The following is a 17,648-nucleotide window of genomic DNA, read 5'->3' on the forward strand; positions in this document are numbered from 1 at the left end:
TTGCTGACCCCTCTGGGCTGTCTGTTGCTTGCCTTCAGCCCCAAGATCTTGGAAATACAGTTTGGTAACTACTAGTGTGGTTCATCTGCCCATTTCACAGATGGGGAAACAGATCCCAAGAGGGAAGAAGTCTGTTGCCCACAGACTGACAGTGTGTGGGGGCTGGGTAGAACCTAGAAGCTGGTGCTTTCTGCAGGGACACCCAGGCAGGGACAAAACAGGGGAGGCAGAGGCTGGCGTGAAGTCGACACCTCACCAAAGGACAGGCAGGAAAAGAAAGATAAATGTATCTTCTGTCCTCCTGTGGCCGCAAATCCAGCCTCTGGCCGTGGCAATAACCACCCCTCCATTTCCACCCATGGGACCGCCCACTTCCCTCACCCACGGCCCCAGGAAAGGGGAGCCTCGGCACTTTGACACATGGGCCTTCTAAGACCCTAGAACACAGGCCCCGTGACTCCCCCCTCCTACATTCCCAGCCTCTTCCTGCCACAAGGATGCACTTTTGCACATTACTGAGTAACAGTGTGTGTTCTGAGATCACACGTGCCCTGACCCTGCTGACCATGAGGCCTAAGTCTCGAGTTTTCTAAAGAGAGAGGTCATGGCTTTTGTCACATTCTCAGATGGGTCTGCGGTCCAAGAAGTGGCTAAGAGCAATCGTGTAAGGAGAGGAGGGACCTTGCAGAGGGGAGGGGGGTGGAGGCCAGGAGGGGAGGGTGGGGAGGGCTGTGTTGGTGGTATTCTTCCCTGCCAGAGTCTTCTTTTTTATGAGAGAGAGAGAGAGAGAGGGTGCAAGTGAGCGAGAGGCAGAGAGAGAGAGAAGTAGGACTCGAGGTCACCCGATGTGGGATTCAGACCCGCTAACCTTGAGATCGTGACCTGAGTCAGATGTTTACATATGTTACTTGGTTTCATTGCCCTCACCTACTCATGATGGAGGGTCCCTGGCTCCATTTTACAGATAAGGAGACTGAGACCCAGTGATATGAGGTAGCTTGTCCAGGACACGGCGCTGGCCGAGGGATAGAACAAGTCAGGCCAGCGACCGAGGTCCGCAACAGTGTTGTATCTGGGTCTGCAAAGGCCTTCAGCTCTGGAACTTGGCAGCTGGCACGTCAGAAGCCTCCCTGTGCCAGTATGCACACCAGACCTTGAGCCCTGCATCTAGGTCCCTGGTAAATTATTTCAGCAGCCAGAGGCCCTGACAGAGGGCTCCTTGCCTCTGAGGTCCATTCCTGCTGGGTGGACAGCAAAGCCCCCCTCACTGGCCCTTGGAATCGATTCTTTCCTTCCTTCCTTCCTTCCTTCTTCTTTCTTTTTTCTTTCTTTCTTTCTTTCTTTTCTTTCTTTCTTTCTCTCTTTTTTTCAATGTTAATTTATTTTTGAGAAAGAGAGAAAGCGGGGGAGGAGCAGAGAGAGAGGGGGACAGAGAATCCGAAGTGGGCCCCGTGTTGACAGCAGAGATCATGACCTGAGCCAAAGTCAGACACTTAACCGACTCAGGTGCCCCCGGCCGGATCCACGAAGCAAAGATCCTTCCTTTCTTTGCTCTTAAAAATGTCACCACCAAACCTCAGGACTTCAGGACGGCATTCCCTGAACGTTCATCCGGCCTCCAGCCCAACTCACTTCGGGTAAACCAGATAAACCAGAGCAATTCCCAAAGAGCTCCCCGCCCCCCACTGACACATAGCCACCCCCCCCCCACCCATTCCTGAAATTTTTCTTTATTTTTTTTTTTAACAAATTTTTTTAATATTTGTTTTGGAGAGAGACAGAGCACGAGCAGGGGAGGGGCACAGAGAGAAAGGGAGACACAGAATCTGGAACAGGCTCCAGGCTCCGAGCTGTCAGCGGAGCCTGATGCGGGGCTCGAACCCACAAACCGTGAGATCACGACCCGAGCCGAAGTCGGACACTTAACCGACTGAGCCACCCAGGCGCCCCGAAATTTTTCTTTAAAAACATCTTTATTATAGGTGATCGTTTGTCTTCCACTGTGACTGGGATATAATTTAAAAAAATTTTTTTATGTTTTTATTTATTTTGGAGAGAGAGACTGAGCACTAGTGGGGGAGGGGCAGAGAGAGAGGGAGACACAGAATCCGAACAGGCTCCAGGCTCTGAGCTGACAGCACAGAGCCCGATGCGGGTCTCGAATTCATGAGCCAGAAAGATCGTGACGTGAGCCAAAGTCGGACGCTCAACCAACTGAGCCACCCAGGCGCCCTGTGACTGGGAGATAATTGAGTTACAGCATTGTGTAAGGTTAAGGTGTACCACCTCACGGCTTGACTTCCAGCCACTGTGAGATGGTTACCACAGTAAGCTGAGTTAATCGCCTCACCTCATGTAGTTACGGGAGAAAAAAAAGAAAAACCATGTTTTCTTCTTTGCGATGAGAGCTCTTAGGATGTGCGCTCACTCAGCAGCAATGACCACAGTCGTCATGTCGTACGTTCCATTCCTGAAGTCCTGGGCCTTGGTTTCTTCATCTGTAAATTGGGAATAATGATGCGCAGCCTACTTGCCTTATGGGATTTCTTTTTTTTTTTTAATTTTTTTTTTTAACATCTATTTATTTTTGAGACAGAGAGAGACAGAGCATGAACGGGGGAGGGGCAGAGAGAGAGGGAGACACAGAATCGGAAGCAGGCTCCAGGCTCCGAGCCATCAGCCCAGAGCCCGATGCGGGGCTCGAACTCATGGACCGCGAGATCGTGACCTGAGCTGAAGTCGGACGCTTAACCGACTGAGCCACCCAGGCACCCCAACCTTATGGGATTTCTAAGCATCACACGGGAAGGTGTTTGGAAAAGTTCAGGACACCCCCCCCCCCCACCAAAATGGCAGGGAGCAAACCCCTCCTGGGACTCACCCACTAAGCACACATTTCCTATGCCCCAGGGCGTTGGCCCCTGGGAACTCAGGCTGGGATGCTCCCTTCTCTGGCCTGTGCGGGGGCAGCTTCAAGTGCAGCTCGGGGGACCAGAGGCCGTAGGGTGAGGGCGGCAGAAGTGGGTGGTGCTTGCTTTCCCTGCCCACCTTCAGTGGCCCCCGTGGTCCTCAAAGTGGGCTGGGGGCATTCCCCCCCGCCCCCCCGCCCCCAGAGTGGGAATGTTACCATTGCCTGGTTCAGGCAAGACACCAAGCTGAGAACAGAAACCGTAGCTCCCACCAGAGGACGACAGAGACTGGGGCGAGGCGCTCGAGGAAAGACACAAGGTTTACCCCTGCTTTTTCACACAGAGAGAGCATAAAGTTTATTCTAACTCTCTAGGGTAGAAACCCATGTTTCTATACTTCTCTAAAGTGATTAACGCTGTTTCAAGCTTCCGCAGGCTTGACTGGTGGGGAATTCACACTTAGTCCTGTTTGGGGAGCCTGTTCTTTCCCTGGGACTATGTAAGAATCTCTGGGTCTTACACAGTCCAGAACATTTGGAGTCGGGCCCCTGGGTCCTAATGCACACTGGTCACTGTTCTGGGCCAAGCCCATGGGGTCCGTTGCCGGGAAGGCCAGGGGTGTCTGCAGAGGCCCCCAACTGGGGCTCTCCGTGTGTGGTGACTCCCAAATCCTTGGTCCCTCCTCAAGCTTGGGGAAGCTCTGCCCCCACTTGATGCCCTTTCTGTGGGAGCCCCGGTGGGGTTTTCTTCTGGGCACCTGACAGCCTCTCATTCAACTCCACGATTCAGAAGCCCCTCAAGACAAAGGACCACCAAGAAGGAGGAGTCAAAATGACCTCAGGAAGCATGAAAACCTTCGACCAGAGGTTGGAGGGCTTGGGATAGATACATCCCTGCACTGGGAAGGCCATCTCTGCAGGGGCTTCCCTGGCCCCCTGGGGAAGTTCTGCAGCTGGGAAACCTTGAAGGGAGTGTGTATGTGTGTGTGTGGGGGGGGGTCTCCGCCTTTGCCCGGGTGCTGGAGCGGGGCACTGAGCCACCTCCAGAGCAGAGGGCTGTTCTGGGCCTGTTGGGTGGGACCCGAGGGGTAGGGCTGAGCCGCCCCTGACCTCTGGGCGTCCTTCACTCTTGCAGGACCTGGGCATGGAGTCAACCTCTCTGGACGACGTTCTGTACCGCTACGCCAGCTTCCGGAACCTGGTGGACCCCATCACTCACGACCTCATCATCAGCCTGGCCCGTTACATCCACTGCCCCAAGCCGGTAGGGCAGCTGTGGTCTGAGCCCGCCAGATCTGGGGGTGTGAGGCGGGCGCCCTTCTGCTAGAGAACCCAGCGCCCAGGAGGGTTGGTCGATACTGCCCGGGGCCGAGGGGCACAAGCCCCTTGTGCAGACATCAAGCCAGCGGGCCTGATGCCTGCCCTGTCCTAAGGCCCAGCATCCATAGCAGATATCAGCATGATCAGTAGGGGATTTGTTTGGCTCCTGAGTGTATTAAATCCGAATTCACTGCCAACATGTAAAACTCAGAATATTTCACACGTTCTCCATATTTAGCTACCCTTGAAAAACGGGAAGTTCTGGTAACACGAAGCCCTCATTTCTATAGGACTGGAGCTGAGTAGCCTCCCCTATTACGTGGGGCCAGGGCCACCGCGTAGAGTCCTGTAGGTTGTACCTCGCACAACGACACGTAAGAGCAGAGGTGGCAGGGGTGAGGGCAGACAGGAGACCACTCAGATCCAGCCCGGTCTCCGCCGCCAGGCCTTAGGCACCGGTGCAAGACTGTGTCCATCTAGAGGCGGACGTTTCCTTATGTGCACAAAGGTGCCACGTAAATCTCGCAGGGACCCCGCTTGCCTCCGGCATGCCTCAGTCCCCACCACTCCCAGCGGTCTCCCTGCCTAAGGCTGAATGTCATTTTCCACCCACCCACTTTGCTCACGTCCACTGGCTTCCGAAGCTGAGAGGAAAAAGCTCCGGGGTCCCCAGCTCCGCAGGCAGGTACTGCTTGGACATTTCCGGATGGGAGGCTCTGCCCCTCTCCCTCGCGGGGTTCGGGGCCGGCTCACCCAGAGCTGCCCTGGCAGGGCCCGGGAGGGCCGGGGTGGGACAGCCCCACCCTGGAGCTTTTCTCTCCCATCCCTCAATTTCTAGCAGTTTCCAAAAGAAGCGCGGAACAGGGGCAGGGAAGCCGGAGCAGGACCCAGGAGTGCCTGAGGGAAGCTTGTGCTTTCAAAGTAGGATCTAGGATAAGAGGGAGGAGGTGATTTTCAGACCCACAGTCGTCCAGGGGGCTGGGACCTTGCTCTGGAGCTGAGCCTCCATCTGGACCTTTGTCTAGGGCCTTGACTTTGGCTTCTGGGGCTGTTTGGAGCCAAGACTCCAAGGTGAGGAGTGAGTTCTGAAGGGCTGGGGCGGCAGGCGTGGGGGAGGGTTGGTGGTGGGACGCAGCAGAAGGCAGGGATGCTGGGCTCAAATATGTGCCGGTTAGAAAAAGCTGGCAGCGACGGTTGGCAGGCTGGGAGCCTCGGGCTCGGGGAAGAGGGGCGGGTGCCAGGAGCCGCGGGGGGGGACCGGCTGGGCCTGGAGTCACCTTCACTTCTCATTCAGATTATACCTGGCTCAGCCTGGAGCAGCTGAGACCAGAGTCCGTAGGCCTCGCAGGTGCCAGACCTCTGCCTTTTCTAGAACTTAGATGCCCGCAGGTGAAGGGGTGACACTCAAAGCAGCTCATTGGGAGAGATGTTATTTTCATGGCCATTTTAACGTTGAGGAAGACCAGATTCAGGCAATGAAGTCATCGGATAAAGGTTGCACTCCAGATGTGATCTGGACCCCAGTTCCGGGCAGAGTGGGGACCGGCTGTTCAGGATCTCTGCACTGTCCCTCAATGGCCAGCAGCTTCTCTCAGGGCTTGAGTGGGGGCTCCCAGGGTTGCATGGGGGCTGGAGGTGGGGGGCCTGTGCGGGAACATCCTGAGCACCCGTCCCCCCTCCTCCCTCCCTGCCCGCCCATGCCGGACCTCAGGAGACTGGACGGGGCGGGAAGGAGAGGTGGCCCAAGGGATTCTGTGCTGAGTTCCATCCCTTCCGTCTGGGCGGTGACCACAGGGCCCTGTTGTTGTCTTAGCTCAGGCCGCTACAACACGGTACCACTGACCGCGTGGCTTATAAACAACAGAAATGTGTTGCTCACAGTTCTGGAAACCGGAAGCCCAAGATCAGGGTGCCCAGCATGGTCGGGTTCCGATGAGAGCCCTGCTCTGGGTTTGCAGACGGCCACCTTCTCGCTGTGGCCTCACGTGGCAGAAAGAAAAAGAACTAGCCAGCTCTCTGGCCTCTTCTTCTTCTTCTTTTTTTTTGAGGTTATTTATTTATTTATTTATTTTGAGAGAGAGAGTGGGGGAGAGACAGAGAGAGGGAGAGAGAGAATCCCAAGCAGGCTCTGGGCTGACAGCGCAGAGTCGACGTGGAGCTCGAACTCACAAACTGTGAGGTCATGACCTGAGCGGAAACCGAGAGTTGGCGCTTAACCAACTGAGCCGCCCAGGCACCCCTGAACTTCATCTTCCTCCGCTCCAAAGGGGATAACAACACCGTCTCCTGTGGGCCCGTCAGAGAAATGATTCTTGAGAAGGACGCCGTGTGTCTGGCATGGAGGAGCCTCTGTACGCAGAAGCTAAGGTATAATTCAGTCATCGAGCACCAATCATGTGCCAAGCAGGGTGCTCGGGCCCAGCACGTCAGTTGTGGGGCACGGAGGCCGGCAGTGGCCTCAGAGTCTTGGAGAACAAGGGTCTGGCTTCTGATTTCCGGATTTCCGAGAGCCAGCCGGTGGCGTCAGCCCTGTCGGAGGCCCGGGAGCCTGGCGGGTTCCCCTGCCCATATCTAAGGCCATGTGGCAGGAGAAGCCCTTCCGAAGGACTCTTCGGGTTGGGGTGGAGGCCGAGATGGGCGGTCCTGACTCTAGGGCCCCGAGGCTGGTGGTAAGGGCAGCCCCCAGGCCCACCCCCAATACATGACTGCCTCGGGGCTGGCCAGGACCTCCCGTTCTTAGCTCTTTCACCCAAGTGTGAGCTTAAGGTTATAGACAGAGATGTCAAGACCGTCAACTATGAGGGGGCGTCTCCCTCAATTGTGAGATGGGACAAAGGAAGCAACCCTTCCTGGTCCAGTCTTGGTGGAGCATCCACCAGACAAATAACCCTTCCCACCACTAAGACGACCCCCTTGAATGAGTCCCATCCATTTTCTTGACCTGTGTCCCAGCTGGAGGTGGGCCTGGGCCCTCGCAAAGGGGTGGGTCTGTGCCTGTCCCGAGGCGGAAGGGGACGGGCAGAACCCCATCCCGCCTGTGACTGTGTGCTGATTAATCCATAGCCCAGCTTCAGACTCAAAAGTCACCCACCTCTTGGACATTTGTGCCCTGGAGCCCGTGAGTCACCACCCCTCCCCCACTGTGAGCACAGATCACTTAGTGGGGAATTTGAAGCTCTTTCCTTCTCTGGGCCCCAGCTCCAGCCCCGCACATCTATCCCATCGTGTCTACAGTAGGGTTCCCCGCACGCAGACGCTAAAATGAGGGTGTGTGGACAGCGATCTGTTAAGGAGGTGTCCCAGGGAAGCCAGGCCAGCCCAGGCTCCATCCTGAGGAGGGCAGGTGGCTTTGGCCTGGTCCCTCGAGGACCCCGGGGCTCGAACCATCGATGGGCTCCCCTGGGACATAAGCTCCCAGGCACATCTGTCTCACTGGCTCGCCTGGGCCGTCCAGACAGAAGCACAAAATTGGGAAACGTGGATCCAAGGGCGTTTGGGACGGAACAGCCATGTTGCCCGCCACGGCCAGCAAGTTCCAACAGCCCTGATTCCCTAATGGTTGGGGTCTCTCCGAGGCCCTCCTGGTCCCCGCGTCCCCCGTCTCAGGGCTGCTGTCAGAGTCTCCACCTGGACTCTGGGCCTCTGCTCCTGCCCTCTATGCTCTGGGAACAGCCAGAGACTCATCCGCAAGGTGCCCTGGACCACACGTGCGCCTCCCTGAGATACCTTCCATTGTGGCGTCGCGTTGTAGGCTGACACCAAACTCTTTATTTGCCCCTGCCTGCATCTCCTGTATCATTCCTTATATTTCCCTGTCCGCACCACTCATTCTGCTCCAGCCACGTGGCCCTCCTGCCTGTGCCCAGAGCATCCAGATCCTTCCTGACCTTAGGGACCCTGCTGCGGCCTGTGGCCACACCTGCCCTCTCTGGCGGGGCTGCCCTCTCCTCCGTTCAGACTCAGCCCGACTGTGTCCTCTCCAGGGCCACCTTTGACCACCAGCCTAGCTCGCAGAGTCGTCCCGGCCAGCCTTTGCGCTGTGTATTGCGTTATTTCACTGGCGGGTCTCCGAAGTTCTCTGGCTTGCTAACTCGGGAGCTAACCTACTGCCCGCCTTCCCCACCAGAATGTCAATTCCGAACGGGCAAGAGGTGGCATCTGTCTCGTTCGCCGTTACTTCTTGCGCCAGGCAGGGCCCCGGGGAGAAGCAGGCCACACGGAAGCCAACAGGGGATGCTGAGACACCCAAAGATGAGCAGCAGTGGGAAGCTGTTACCAGAAAGGGCCGTGGGTGCAAGCCATGACATGGGAGCCAGAACCCTGCTTCTAGAACCTTGCAGTATTTCTATTTATTTATTTATTTTGAGACAGGGACAGAGAGTATCAGTGGTTCTAGCTTAGGGTCCCTTAAGACAGTGGCCAGGGTTGCAAGCGTCAACAGGCTTGGCAGAGTTTGGCAGACCCCCTTCCCGGATGGCACATCCCTTGGCTGTTGGCAGGAGCCCCCAGCTCCTTGCCACACGGGCCTCTCCATAGGACCTCTTGAACTTAGGACCTTCAAGGACCTTCCTCACATCGTGGCAGCTGGCTTATGGCTGAGCAGGTGATCCAATAATGAGCAAGGCAGACACCACAATATCTCTTATGACCCAGCCACATCCTATGGACCGCTCGGGTCAGCCCTGATGCCATGTGGAAGGAAGCTACGAAAGGGGGCTATTACAGGAGGCCAGGATGGGTGGTGGGGGCCATCTTGGAGGCTGACTACCACGCAGGCTGAAACAAGAAGGGAATGAGAAGAGAAGGGCCTTTCCTCCTGTCCTCTGATCTCTCTCCAATCGCTCTCATTAGCTGAACCCGACTGGAAGCCGGGGCAAGAGGGTCAGTGATGCTGTCTATAGGCTCAGCCTTCTAGGCACCGAGAAGAGCAGATAATGGACTCCAGGAAGGGAGTAAAGAGAAAAGCCAGGAGAACTCGGTATCTGGAGCAGCATCCAGCGTGCGGTAGGAAGGACAGTCGGTATCTGATGAATGAATGAATTTGTGAATGAGTGAGGGAAGCCTTGGGGCTGTAGTAGTGGGGGGCTGTGCTGGTTTGGGGCCTGCGGGAGCACACAAAGGTGCCTGGGGCAGCCAGGATGGCAGGTGGGAGCCACCATCTGACAGTAGGGAGGTGGGGCAGTGTCCGGATGCTGGGACCCCCTCCTGGAGGGGACTGCAGTCGGCCTTAAGCATCTTTCTTGACAAGCCAGTGAGAGGCCGTCAGGTTCTTCCCCAGGGCCCGGGTCAGAGGCAATGGTCAGGCCGCAAGAGGCACTGCGGGACCCGCACCCCACCCTGCAGTGCCCGGTCTCCCCTGGCTTGCACCATGTGCCTCTCCTTTCTTCTTCCTTTTCCATGGGTGGGAGGAAGGGCTGCAGAATTGATTCCACAAACCGCCTTTGAGCCTCGGGCGTGGGTTAGGACTGTCGCAAGTAACAGAAGCCCACTCACGCTGCCTCAGGCTAAGAAGAGAATTTATCCAGCTGTCTTGTGGGGCCCAAAGACAGCCACGCTTGGAAGGCGGGGCTAGAACTACAGTGCAGGGCAGACATCTCTCCGTCCCGCCTCTCAGCTCACCCCGGCCTCCCTCTCCATTTCCCGGGGCTCCGGGTTTACTCCTCGAGGAGGGTGGAGGTGGGGGGTGGGGGGGCGTCCAGCCCGGGGAGGAGACGGGGGTGTGTCTCGTCCCCAGGACACGGCTGGTTGGCTGCGGTCTGCTAGTGCCCGCTTCTGGGCCAATCAGCTGCGGCCCGGGATGGGGTCTGGTTGCACAAAGGGGCTGCTGGGCCTCACCACTTTGACGAGCAGAGCGGGCCCTGCGGAGCGCGCATTGCTGGGTGCAAGGCTCGCGGACCCCGTTCCTTTGCGGCGCCGGTGGTCAAACTCCTCGGTCGAGGTTGCACAAGGGGCGCGTGGCTGCTCTGTACCGAGAGGCGGCTGTTTCTGGAAACCACGCAGAAACGGCACTTCCTCCTCCTCCTTTGCCGCCTCCCTCTCCTTGCGTCCTCTCCCTTCCCCACCCTCTCCTGACTTCTCCAACTCGGTGCCAGCCCTTGCTTTGTCCTGTTCTCCGCAGGAGGGAGGCCGGGAGGGGCCTTCGAAAATGGACGGAGCTGGGGGAAAATTAGATGGGCTTGCTTAAGGCGGCTTTTGTGGGTGCAAGTGAGAGAAACCCCTTGAACCCACCGAAAGCAAAAGGCGTATCCCCGGGAGGGCAGCGCAGAGCGCAGCGCGGGATGGCAGGTCGGGAAGGATGCCAGCCTCAGAGGCGAACTTGGAGTCCCCATTCCATCTTACAAGCTGTGGGGCTTGCCAGTCTATTCCACTTCCGTAAGCCTCAGTTCTCGTCTGTAAAGTGGGGATAATAGCGCCCGTTTCAGGGGATGGTTGCAAGTTAACTGCATTGTGACGAGGTTGTGCATACAATGCAGGGGCAACGCCGACCAGTAGATGAGCAGCGAATGTTGGCTGTTGTGTATGTAGTCCAAACTACATAGTGGAGGGGAGCTCTCACTTCTGGAAGGACACTAGCTCGCGCTGAGTCTCCGATCAGCGGTGAGGTGACCGTATCCATTGTCCTTGTTAGTGAGGAATCGGGCTTGCTCAGTCTCCCAGGTGGGGGAGCGGCCGCTCAGGGTCCACGGGTTGCCGCGCCTTGCACGCGGCTGCCCCCTTGTGGCCGTGTCCGCGCACTGCGGCGGCTGCTTTGCCGCCTTTTCCTCTCTTTGTTTCTTCCTTCCAAGGCCCAGCCGCTCAGACCCAGAGGATGACCCCGGACTTTGGCAACCCTGGGAAGTGGTTGGAGGAGGAGCCCAAGCTGAGGAGCTCGGTTCTCAGCTTTGGGGCAGGTGCCGTGGGAGGGTGGCGATGTTCTTTCCCCGGAGTGGTCCCAGGAGTGAAGCCGGGCGGACCACCCAGTCTCACGCTCGCACTTGGTCCGTCTTGTCTTTGAAGCGTTTGAACTGGTGCTTCTCCACCTTGGCGACACAGGGGAATCACCTGCAGAGCTTTGAAGCAAGCCCCGCACGCAAGCTGCAGACCCATGCTGGGGTTGGCCACAGGCAGTAGGGATTTTTATTTTTTATTTTTATTGTTTTTATTTACATTTGAGAGAGAGAGAGACAGCACGAGTGAGGGAGAGGCAGAGAGAGAGGGAGACACAGAATCTGAAGCAGGCCCCGGGCTCTGAACTGTCAGCACAGAGCCCGATGTGGGGCTCGAACTCATGAACCACGAGATCATGACCTGAGCTGAAGTTGGACACTTAACCGACTGAGCCACCCAGGCGCCCCTCCCTGAGCCTCTTCTGATCGAGGCCTCCTCACTGGAGTCCCGCAGACTCTTCCCTTTTCCTTGGCGCTCAGGGCTACACTGTGCCTTCTCCATCCCTTTGTGTCCAGTGTGTCCTCCCCCTTAGCTCATTCCATGGCCGGGGGCCGAGGGGGAGGGTGTCATCAGAGGCTGATGAATGTGATGAATGTGCCTTGAGCCCCAGCCTCGTAATTCCAGTAGCATCTTCCAGGAGATCCTTCACGTGGCTCCAAATGAGCTGGACACTAACCCCGCCCTGCCTTTCTGTCCCTTCTCCCCTGGAGCCCCTTGCCTTCCACCCAGCTCCCCGGCCCAAAGCCCGGACCCGTCCTCATCGCCTCCCAGCCCACACCCTCTCCGCCCCGTGCCAGGTCAGGCAAGCGTGGCGGCCCCCGTCACTTTCAGCCCTTCCCGACACACCCATATGACGAGGTTCAGCAAGAGACTAAGTCTAGGAATCAGAACGTGCAGTCCAGGGGTTTGCACGTGTAATCGCCTGAAGTGACAGGTGACATTTGTTTATCAGAAGGCGTGAGCAGTAGGAAGTGAGGTTCTTGGAGAACCAGAGACCAGAGGTGCTGTCTAAACCGACTGCATTCACTCTCGAGCCTGTGTCTCCTGGATCCCCATTCGGATGCCTCGCCTCTTTGGACACTCAACACCCCCTTTTCCTGCCTCTTCGCTCTCTCGTCTCCCGCCCTCAAGGTCTTCTCTTGCCTTCCCATCAGCCCCAGCCCTGCTCTGTAGGCCTCAGTTTCTTCCTCTTTAATTAATTAATTATATATTTTTTTGAGAGAGAGAGACAGGGTGTGAGTGGGGGAGAGGCAAAGAGAGAGGAAGACACAGAATCCAAAGCAGGCTCCAGACTCCAGGCTCCCAGCTGCCAGCACAGAGCCCGACGCGGGGCTCGAATCCGTGAACTGCGAGATCACGACCCGAGCCGAAGTCAGACGCTCAACCGACTGAGCCACCCAGGCGCCCCAGTTTCTTCCTCTTCAAAATGGGGATAATGAAAGTGTTTCTGCTCTGGGGTGTTGTGGGGATTCCGTAAAGCCCTAGCATAACGTCCGTGTGCAGTAATCCATGTGACAGATGGTGGTGGCTTGGACCAAGTGGTAGCCGTGGAGGTGGCGAGAAGTGACAGGACCCCAGGTTGTCACCTACTCCTGCCCCCGTAATACACCCAACACCTGAACCTTTGCACCCATTTCCTCCTCACTCAGGGATGCCTCGTTTCCTCTCTCCATGCAAAAATCACAAACCCATATCAGCCCTTAAAAGCCAAACTCAAATCTGAGCCTTGGATGGAAGTCCTCCTCCTTTACCCGCTCAGGACAGCACAGTATTTACCCAGCGGGCTTTCCTGGAGAGTTGCGTGCTGAGCTACAGTCAGAGCACTCTACAAGTTGTAACTGTTTTCATCCTCACAAAATGCCCACGACTCTGGTTTGTTATCCCTTCACAGTCAAGTGACTTCCTAAGTTCACAGAGGAGGTACCAAAACGAGGGGAAAGATCCACCGGGTTTGGCTCTGAGTCTGTGCTCTTAATGACTCAATACGCTGCTTCTCCGTTAGCAGAGTGACGATGGTCACAGGCCATCAAGTTGGCCTTTACTGAGCGCCGGGCACTCTGCTGAGCACTGGTCACAGGTTCATGGTTGAACCTCACCACATACATGTTGCTCTCTGCACGTGGGTTTGCATCTGAGCCCCAGCACTTGCTGGCTCTCAGCTTTTAGCACTGGGCCACCTGGCAAGAGCCCGCCCTCTTGGCCCTCCCTCCCCCAGGGCTTGGTGACCGTCTGTGGGGTTGACGTCCCTTGGGACAGAGCTGGCGTCTCTCTCGCATCTCTCTGATGCCCCCTGGAACCCCGTGTAAGTTCACTAGGCCCTCCATAACAAAATACCACTTAACCGGCAGAGATTTATTTTCTCATAGCTCTGATAGCTGGAAGTCCAAGGTCAAGATGTTGGCAAGGTTGATCTCTTGAGTCCTCCCCTTGGCCTAGAGATGGCCATCTTCTCCCTGTGTCCTCACATGGTCTTTTCCTCTGTGCATGTCTGTGTCCCAATCTCTTTTCATGAGGACACCGGTCATACTGGCTTAGGGCCCACCCCCAATGACCGCATTTTACCTTAATTACTCTGCACATACAGCCACATTCCGAGGTACCTGCGATTAGGACCCAAATTTAAGAACTTTGGTCGGGACACAATTCAGGACAGTTATTTCAAACTCCAAACTGCTGACGGGACGGGCCTGCAGTGCCTGGCTCAGTCCGTAGAACATGCGACGCTTGTTCTCGAGGTCGTGAGTTCAAGCCCCACGTTGGGTGTAGAGCTTACTTACCAAAAAAAAAAAAAAAATGCTGATTGTCCAGATAGATTAGAGTAGATGAATGAAGTGGGCTGGGAAAAGACTTGGCCTCCCCATTCTTCTATTTTCCCACTTTTGACATTTTTCCCCCTGAGGCACCACAAAAGTATTTCCCTTTCGTCTTTACTATGTGAAAGACCAGTGCGGGACCATCTGTTCACGGTTGCATCCCCGGCTCCTAGAACAAGTGCCTGTCACCTAGAGGGGGTGCTCAGTCAGTATTTGTTGAGCAAATGAGTGAGCAGAAAGGCCCTGGACATTGGGGAGAGGCAGAGACCAGGGTGAATACTGGCTAGGGGGTCAGCCAGCACTCAGCTCTGGTCAGCAGTCAGATTGGAATTCAGAGGTCTCTGTAAATCTCGATTTTGCCACGACAGCAACGAATTCACAGAAACGAGAACATGAGGCAGATCCGTTGGCAGCACTGCCCTCTACGAAGGGGGTCCCCCCGTGAGCCGGCAGGACAGGCCTCTGTGAGCAGCCCGGGGGCGTCCGCCTGGGCCCCTCTGCCTGTTCCTGCCCCTCAGGGACCCCCTGCCTGTGGTCGTCTCTGCAGGAAGGCGACGCGCTGGGCGCCACCGAGAAGCTGTGCAGGCAGCTGACTTACCACCTCAGCCCCCACTCGCAGTGGAGGCGGCACCGGGGGCTGGTGAAGAGGAAGCCACAGGCCTGGTGAGTCTCCGTCACCTGAGGTGGAGCTGCCCTAGCCCCCTGCCCAGCCTCCCCTCCCCCTCCAGAGTAGCCCAAAGTGAACCCATGCCAGGCCGGGTGTTCCACCACACTCCCTCCCCCGGGGGTGAAGGGAGGAGCTGAGACCGGAGGGGTGGTCTTGGAAGGCGCCTGAAGGAGGGGAACCTGAAGGAGGGCATTCCACAAGGGCGAGAGCCATGAGGGGAGCTGCAGGCGGGACCCCTGTCTGGGGATGGGGAGCTGGGGAGTGTGGGCCCATTCAGAAGGGGTGGGCGGGGAGGCCGCCGGGAGGAGTTTCTAATTCCTGGTGTGCGGAATATGGGTGATGAGGTTTTGGGGTCATGGTGGGGTGGTCCGGAGCAGACCGCCAAGAAAGAATTCTTGAAGACGTCTTTGGTGCAAAAAAAAAGGTGATTTTATTAAAGCATGGGGACAGGACCCACGGGCAAGAAGAGCTGCATTGGGGTCGTGGGGGGTAACTCATTATATACCTCAGGTTGGGAGGGGGTCGGGGGTAGAGTAAGTCTCTAAGGATTTTTGGAAGCAAGGTTTCCAGCACCTTGAGGGGCTAGCTGTTGCTAGGGAAAGGCCATTTAATACCGTTTAATAAAACCTCAGCCACGAGACCCTTTAGATGTGTATCAGGGGCCATAAGCTTGGAGTATGATGGCCAGCATGTATCTTGGGGGAGTTGAGATAAAGGAAGTGGACTTACAGGATCCTCGAGGTTGGGACGAGTTAAGCTAAGGTTCTCTTTTGCCCCTAGCAAAGTGTCATCATGGAGGCAGCTGAGCTCCCAGAGGACGGTCACTCTGCCTGTGCCGAGGACTTGTCAATGGGCTGTAGGCAGTAAGAGAGTAATTTTTCATTTGCCTTAGTTTCCCACATCACCATGGCGAGCACTTAAACCCCCTTTCCTTTGTTCTTGGGTGGCCAGGAGTGTCCGAGGAGTACCATGTAGATGCCACCTGCGGGGGGGGGGGGGGGGTGCCAGCCTGTATTTCTCTCAACTTGCCCCAAGCTCCCTCATCATGGGCACTCCCGCTGGATCCCCCCTGGTTCTCCTGGATGGCTCCTAGGGAGATCCAGACCCCAGCCGTGCCCCTGGCCCACACAGCAATGGGAACCCTCAAGGGGTTTTGGACCTTCTAAAGATTGGGGGGTTCGGGGCAGCTGGGACACAGAACCTGTGGACCGGACCGAGACAGGTAGCACCATAGGAAGCCAATTAAAGGGGAGCCTGGAAGGAAGGCTTTCTGGGGAGAGTGACCCTGCCTTCCTTGTAAATGACCCCGGGGCAGAGTGGCTTGTGTCCTTCCCCTAGACTGGGTAGGGGCAGGACTGGCCTCCCTCACCCACAAGAACTCTGGTTCCTCTTTCCCTTCTGGACTCCCCCACTCCAAAGCCAGGAGAGGAGCCGGATCCTGGAGGAACAGTGTGAGGCTCTCACAAAGCAAGCCCTCAACTGGGCTGAGGTCAGGGGGACAGAGCAGGACAGGAAGACCCGTGGAATCTGGAATGCCATGCAGAGTCTGTGAGCTAGGTCTTTGGGATTGAAAAGCTAGAAATGCGAGCTCTGCTGGAATCCAGGCGCCTCCTCTCCTGTCTCCCCTACACACACGTGTGCTCAGCCCATTCTTCATTTCAACAGCTTCGCTCCCCTCAGGCGGCTTCCCATCACACTTGAGTCTAAACAGGGCCCTCCATGATGGGCCCTCCGCTCCTCTGTGGTCTCTCACCTCTCACTTCCCCTCACCGCAAACAAGGCGGCCTTCCTGCTGGCTCGCAGACACCAACTCTTCCCAGCCTCAGGGCCTTTGCATGTACCCACTCTGCTGGAACTTTTACCAGACTCTTCTGATGGCCCACTTCTTTAAATGTCAGCTCAAATTAAGTCCTCAGAGAAGGCTTCCTTGAGCAGACGGGTCCAGGCTCCTCTCACTTCAATCTCGTTTGTTGTCTGGCTCACCCTACCCCCACCCTCCCCCCGCAGTAGAGTGAAAACAGGGATCTTGTCCATCTTGTCCACTACTGTGACCCCAGTGCCTAGGCCAGTGCCTGGTATGTAGTGGGAGCTTAACAAACACTTGCTGAAGGATTGAACGAGGTAGGGGATGTTACTGTCGCCATTTGACTGGCCACGATCACCCAGCTGCTAAGAGCCTTCCGGCTTCAGATCCCAAGAATAGAGACTTCTGTCCAAGCCGCCATCTTTGGGCTGCTGCTATTAACATATGCTCTTGAAACAGGCCGAGCCCCCTCCACCTTCCTCTCCTTCCCACGGCTGGAGCCCTGGGGTTCATGTGGTACCTGGAAATGGGGAGCTCTGGCCACAGAACGAGAAGCAGGAAGAGCGAGGAGTAGCAGATGGGAGAGTGGGAGGGGGTGCAGAGCACTGAGCCTCCAGGAGTCGGCAGCTACCTGCCCCCCAAGTCCAGAGCCCCTGCACCCCACCCCTGCCTGTGGTCCTACAGGGCTCTCCCTAAGGATTCCCCCATCTAGTGGGCAAGATTATCCTGCGAGAGAGGCCTCAGGAGACTTTGTGGCACTCTTGGGGACGCAGGAAGCTCAGTCCAAGTAATGACAGCAGCAAATACTTCTTCGTAACTCACACGGACAAGGCATTGTCCTAAATGCTTTGTGCCTATGACCTTATTTCGTGAACAACTCTGTGGTACGCGATTAGCTCCATCTGTTCAGGTGAAACTGAGGCACAGGGTTAGAGGTCATGTGGTTAAAGATCACACACATAGGAAGAAAAAAAGAGTGAAGATGCAAACGCAGGCACTATGGGTACCCAGAACGTACCCTTAGTCACTGCAGAAACATCTGGGCCTTTCTTTCCCTTGTGGCCCCTCAAGCTCTGGACAGCCGGGCCCAGACAGGCTGAGATGTGCGGTAGTACCACGGGGACCAGAGGGCCTGGTCTCTCCCATCCCTGGCATTGCAGAGCAGAAGGTGGCCCCGTGGTGGCGGCCACTGCTGCCCCCGGGGAAAAG

General features: G+C 56.6%; 1 protein-coding gene across 1 annotated transcript in view; it reads left to right on the top strand.

Moving 5' to 3' along the window:
* LRRC75A (leucine rich repeat containing 75A) overlaps window positions 1-17,648 on the top strand; it is a 46,189-nt gene that overhangs the window by 26,841 nt on the left and 1,700 nt on the right. Inside the window, exons 2-3 of the mRNA XM_047833552.1 lie at window positions 4,044-4,172; window positions 14,516-14,631. Coding sequence (XP_047689508.1) covers window positions 4,044-4,172; window positions 14,516-14,631 — 245 coding nt within the window. The remainder of the gene's footprint in view (window positions 1-4,043; window positions 4,173-14,515; window positions 14,632-17,648) is intronic.

This window comes from Prionailurus viverrinus, chromosome E1 (assembly GCF_022837055.1).
Source record: "Prionailurus viverrinus isolate Anna chromosome E1, UM_Priviv_1.0, whole genome shotgun sequence".
NCBI classification, from domain to species: domain Eukaryota; kingdom Metazoa; phylum Chordata; class Mammalia; order Carnivora; family Felidae; genus Prionailurus; species Prionailurus viverrinus.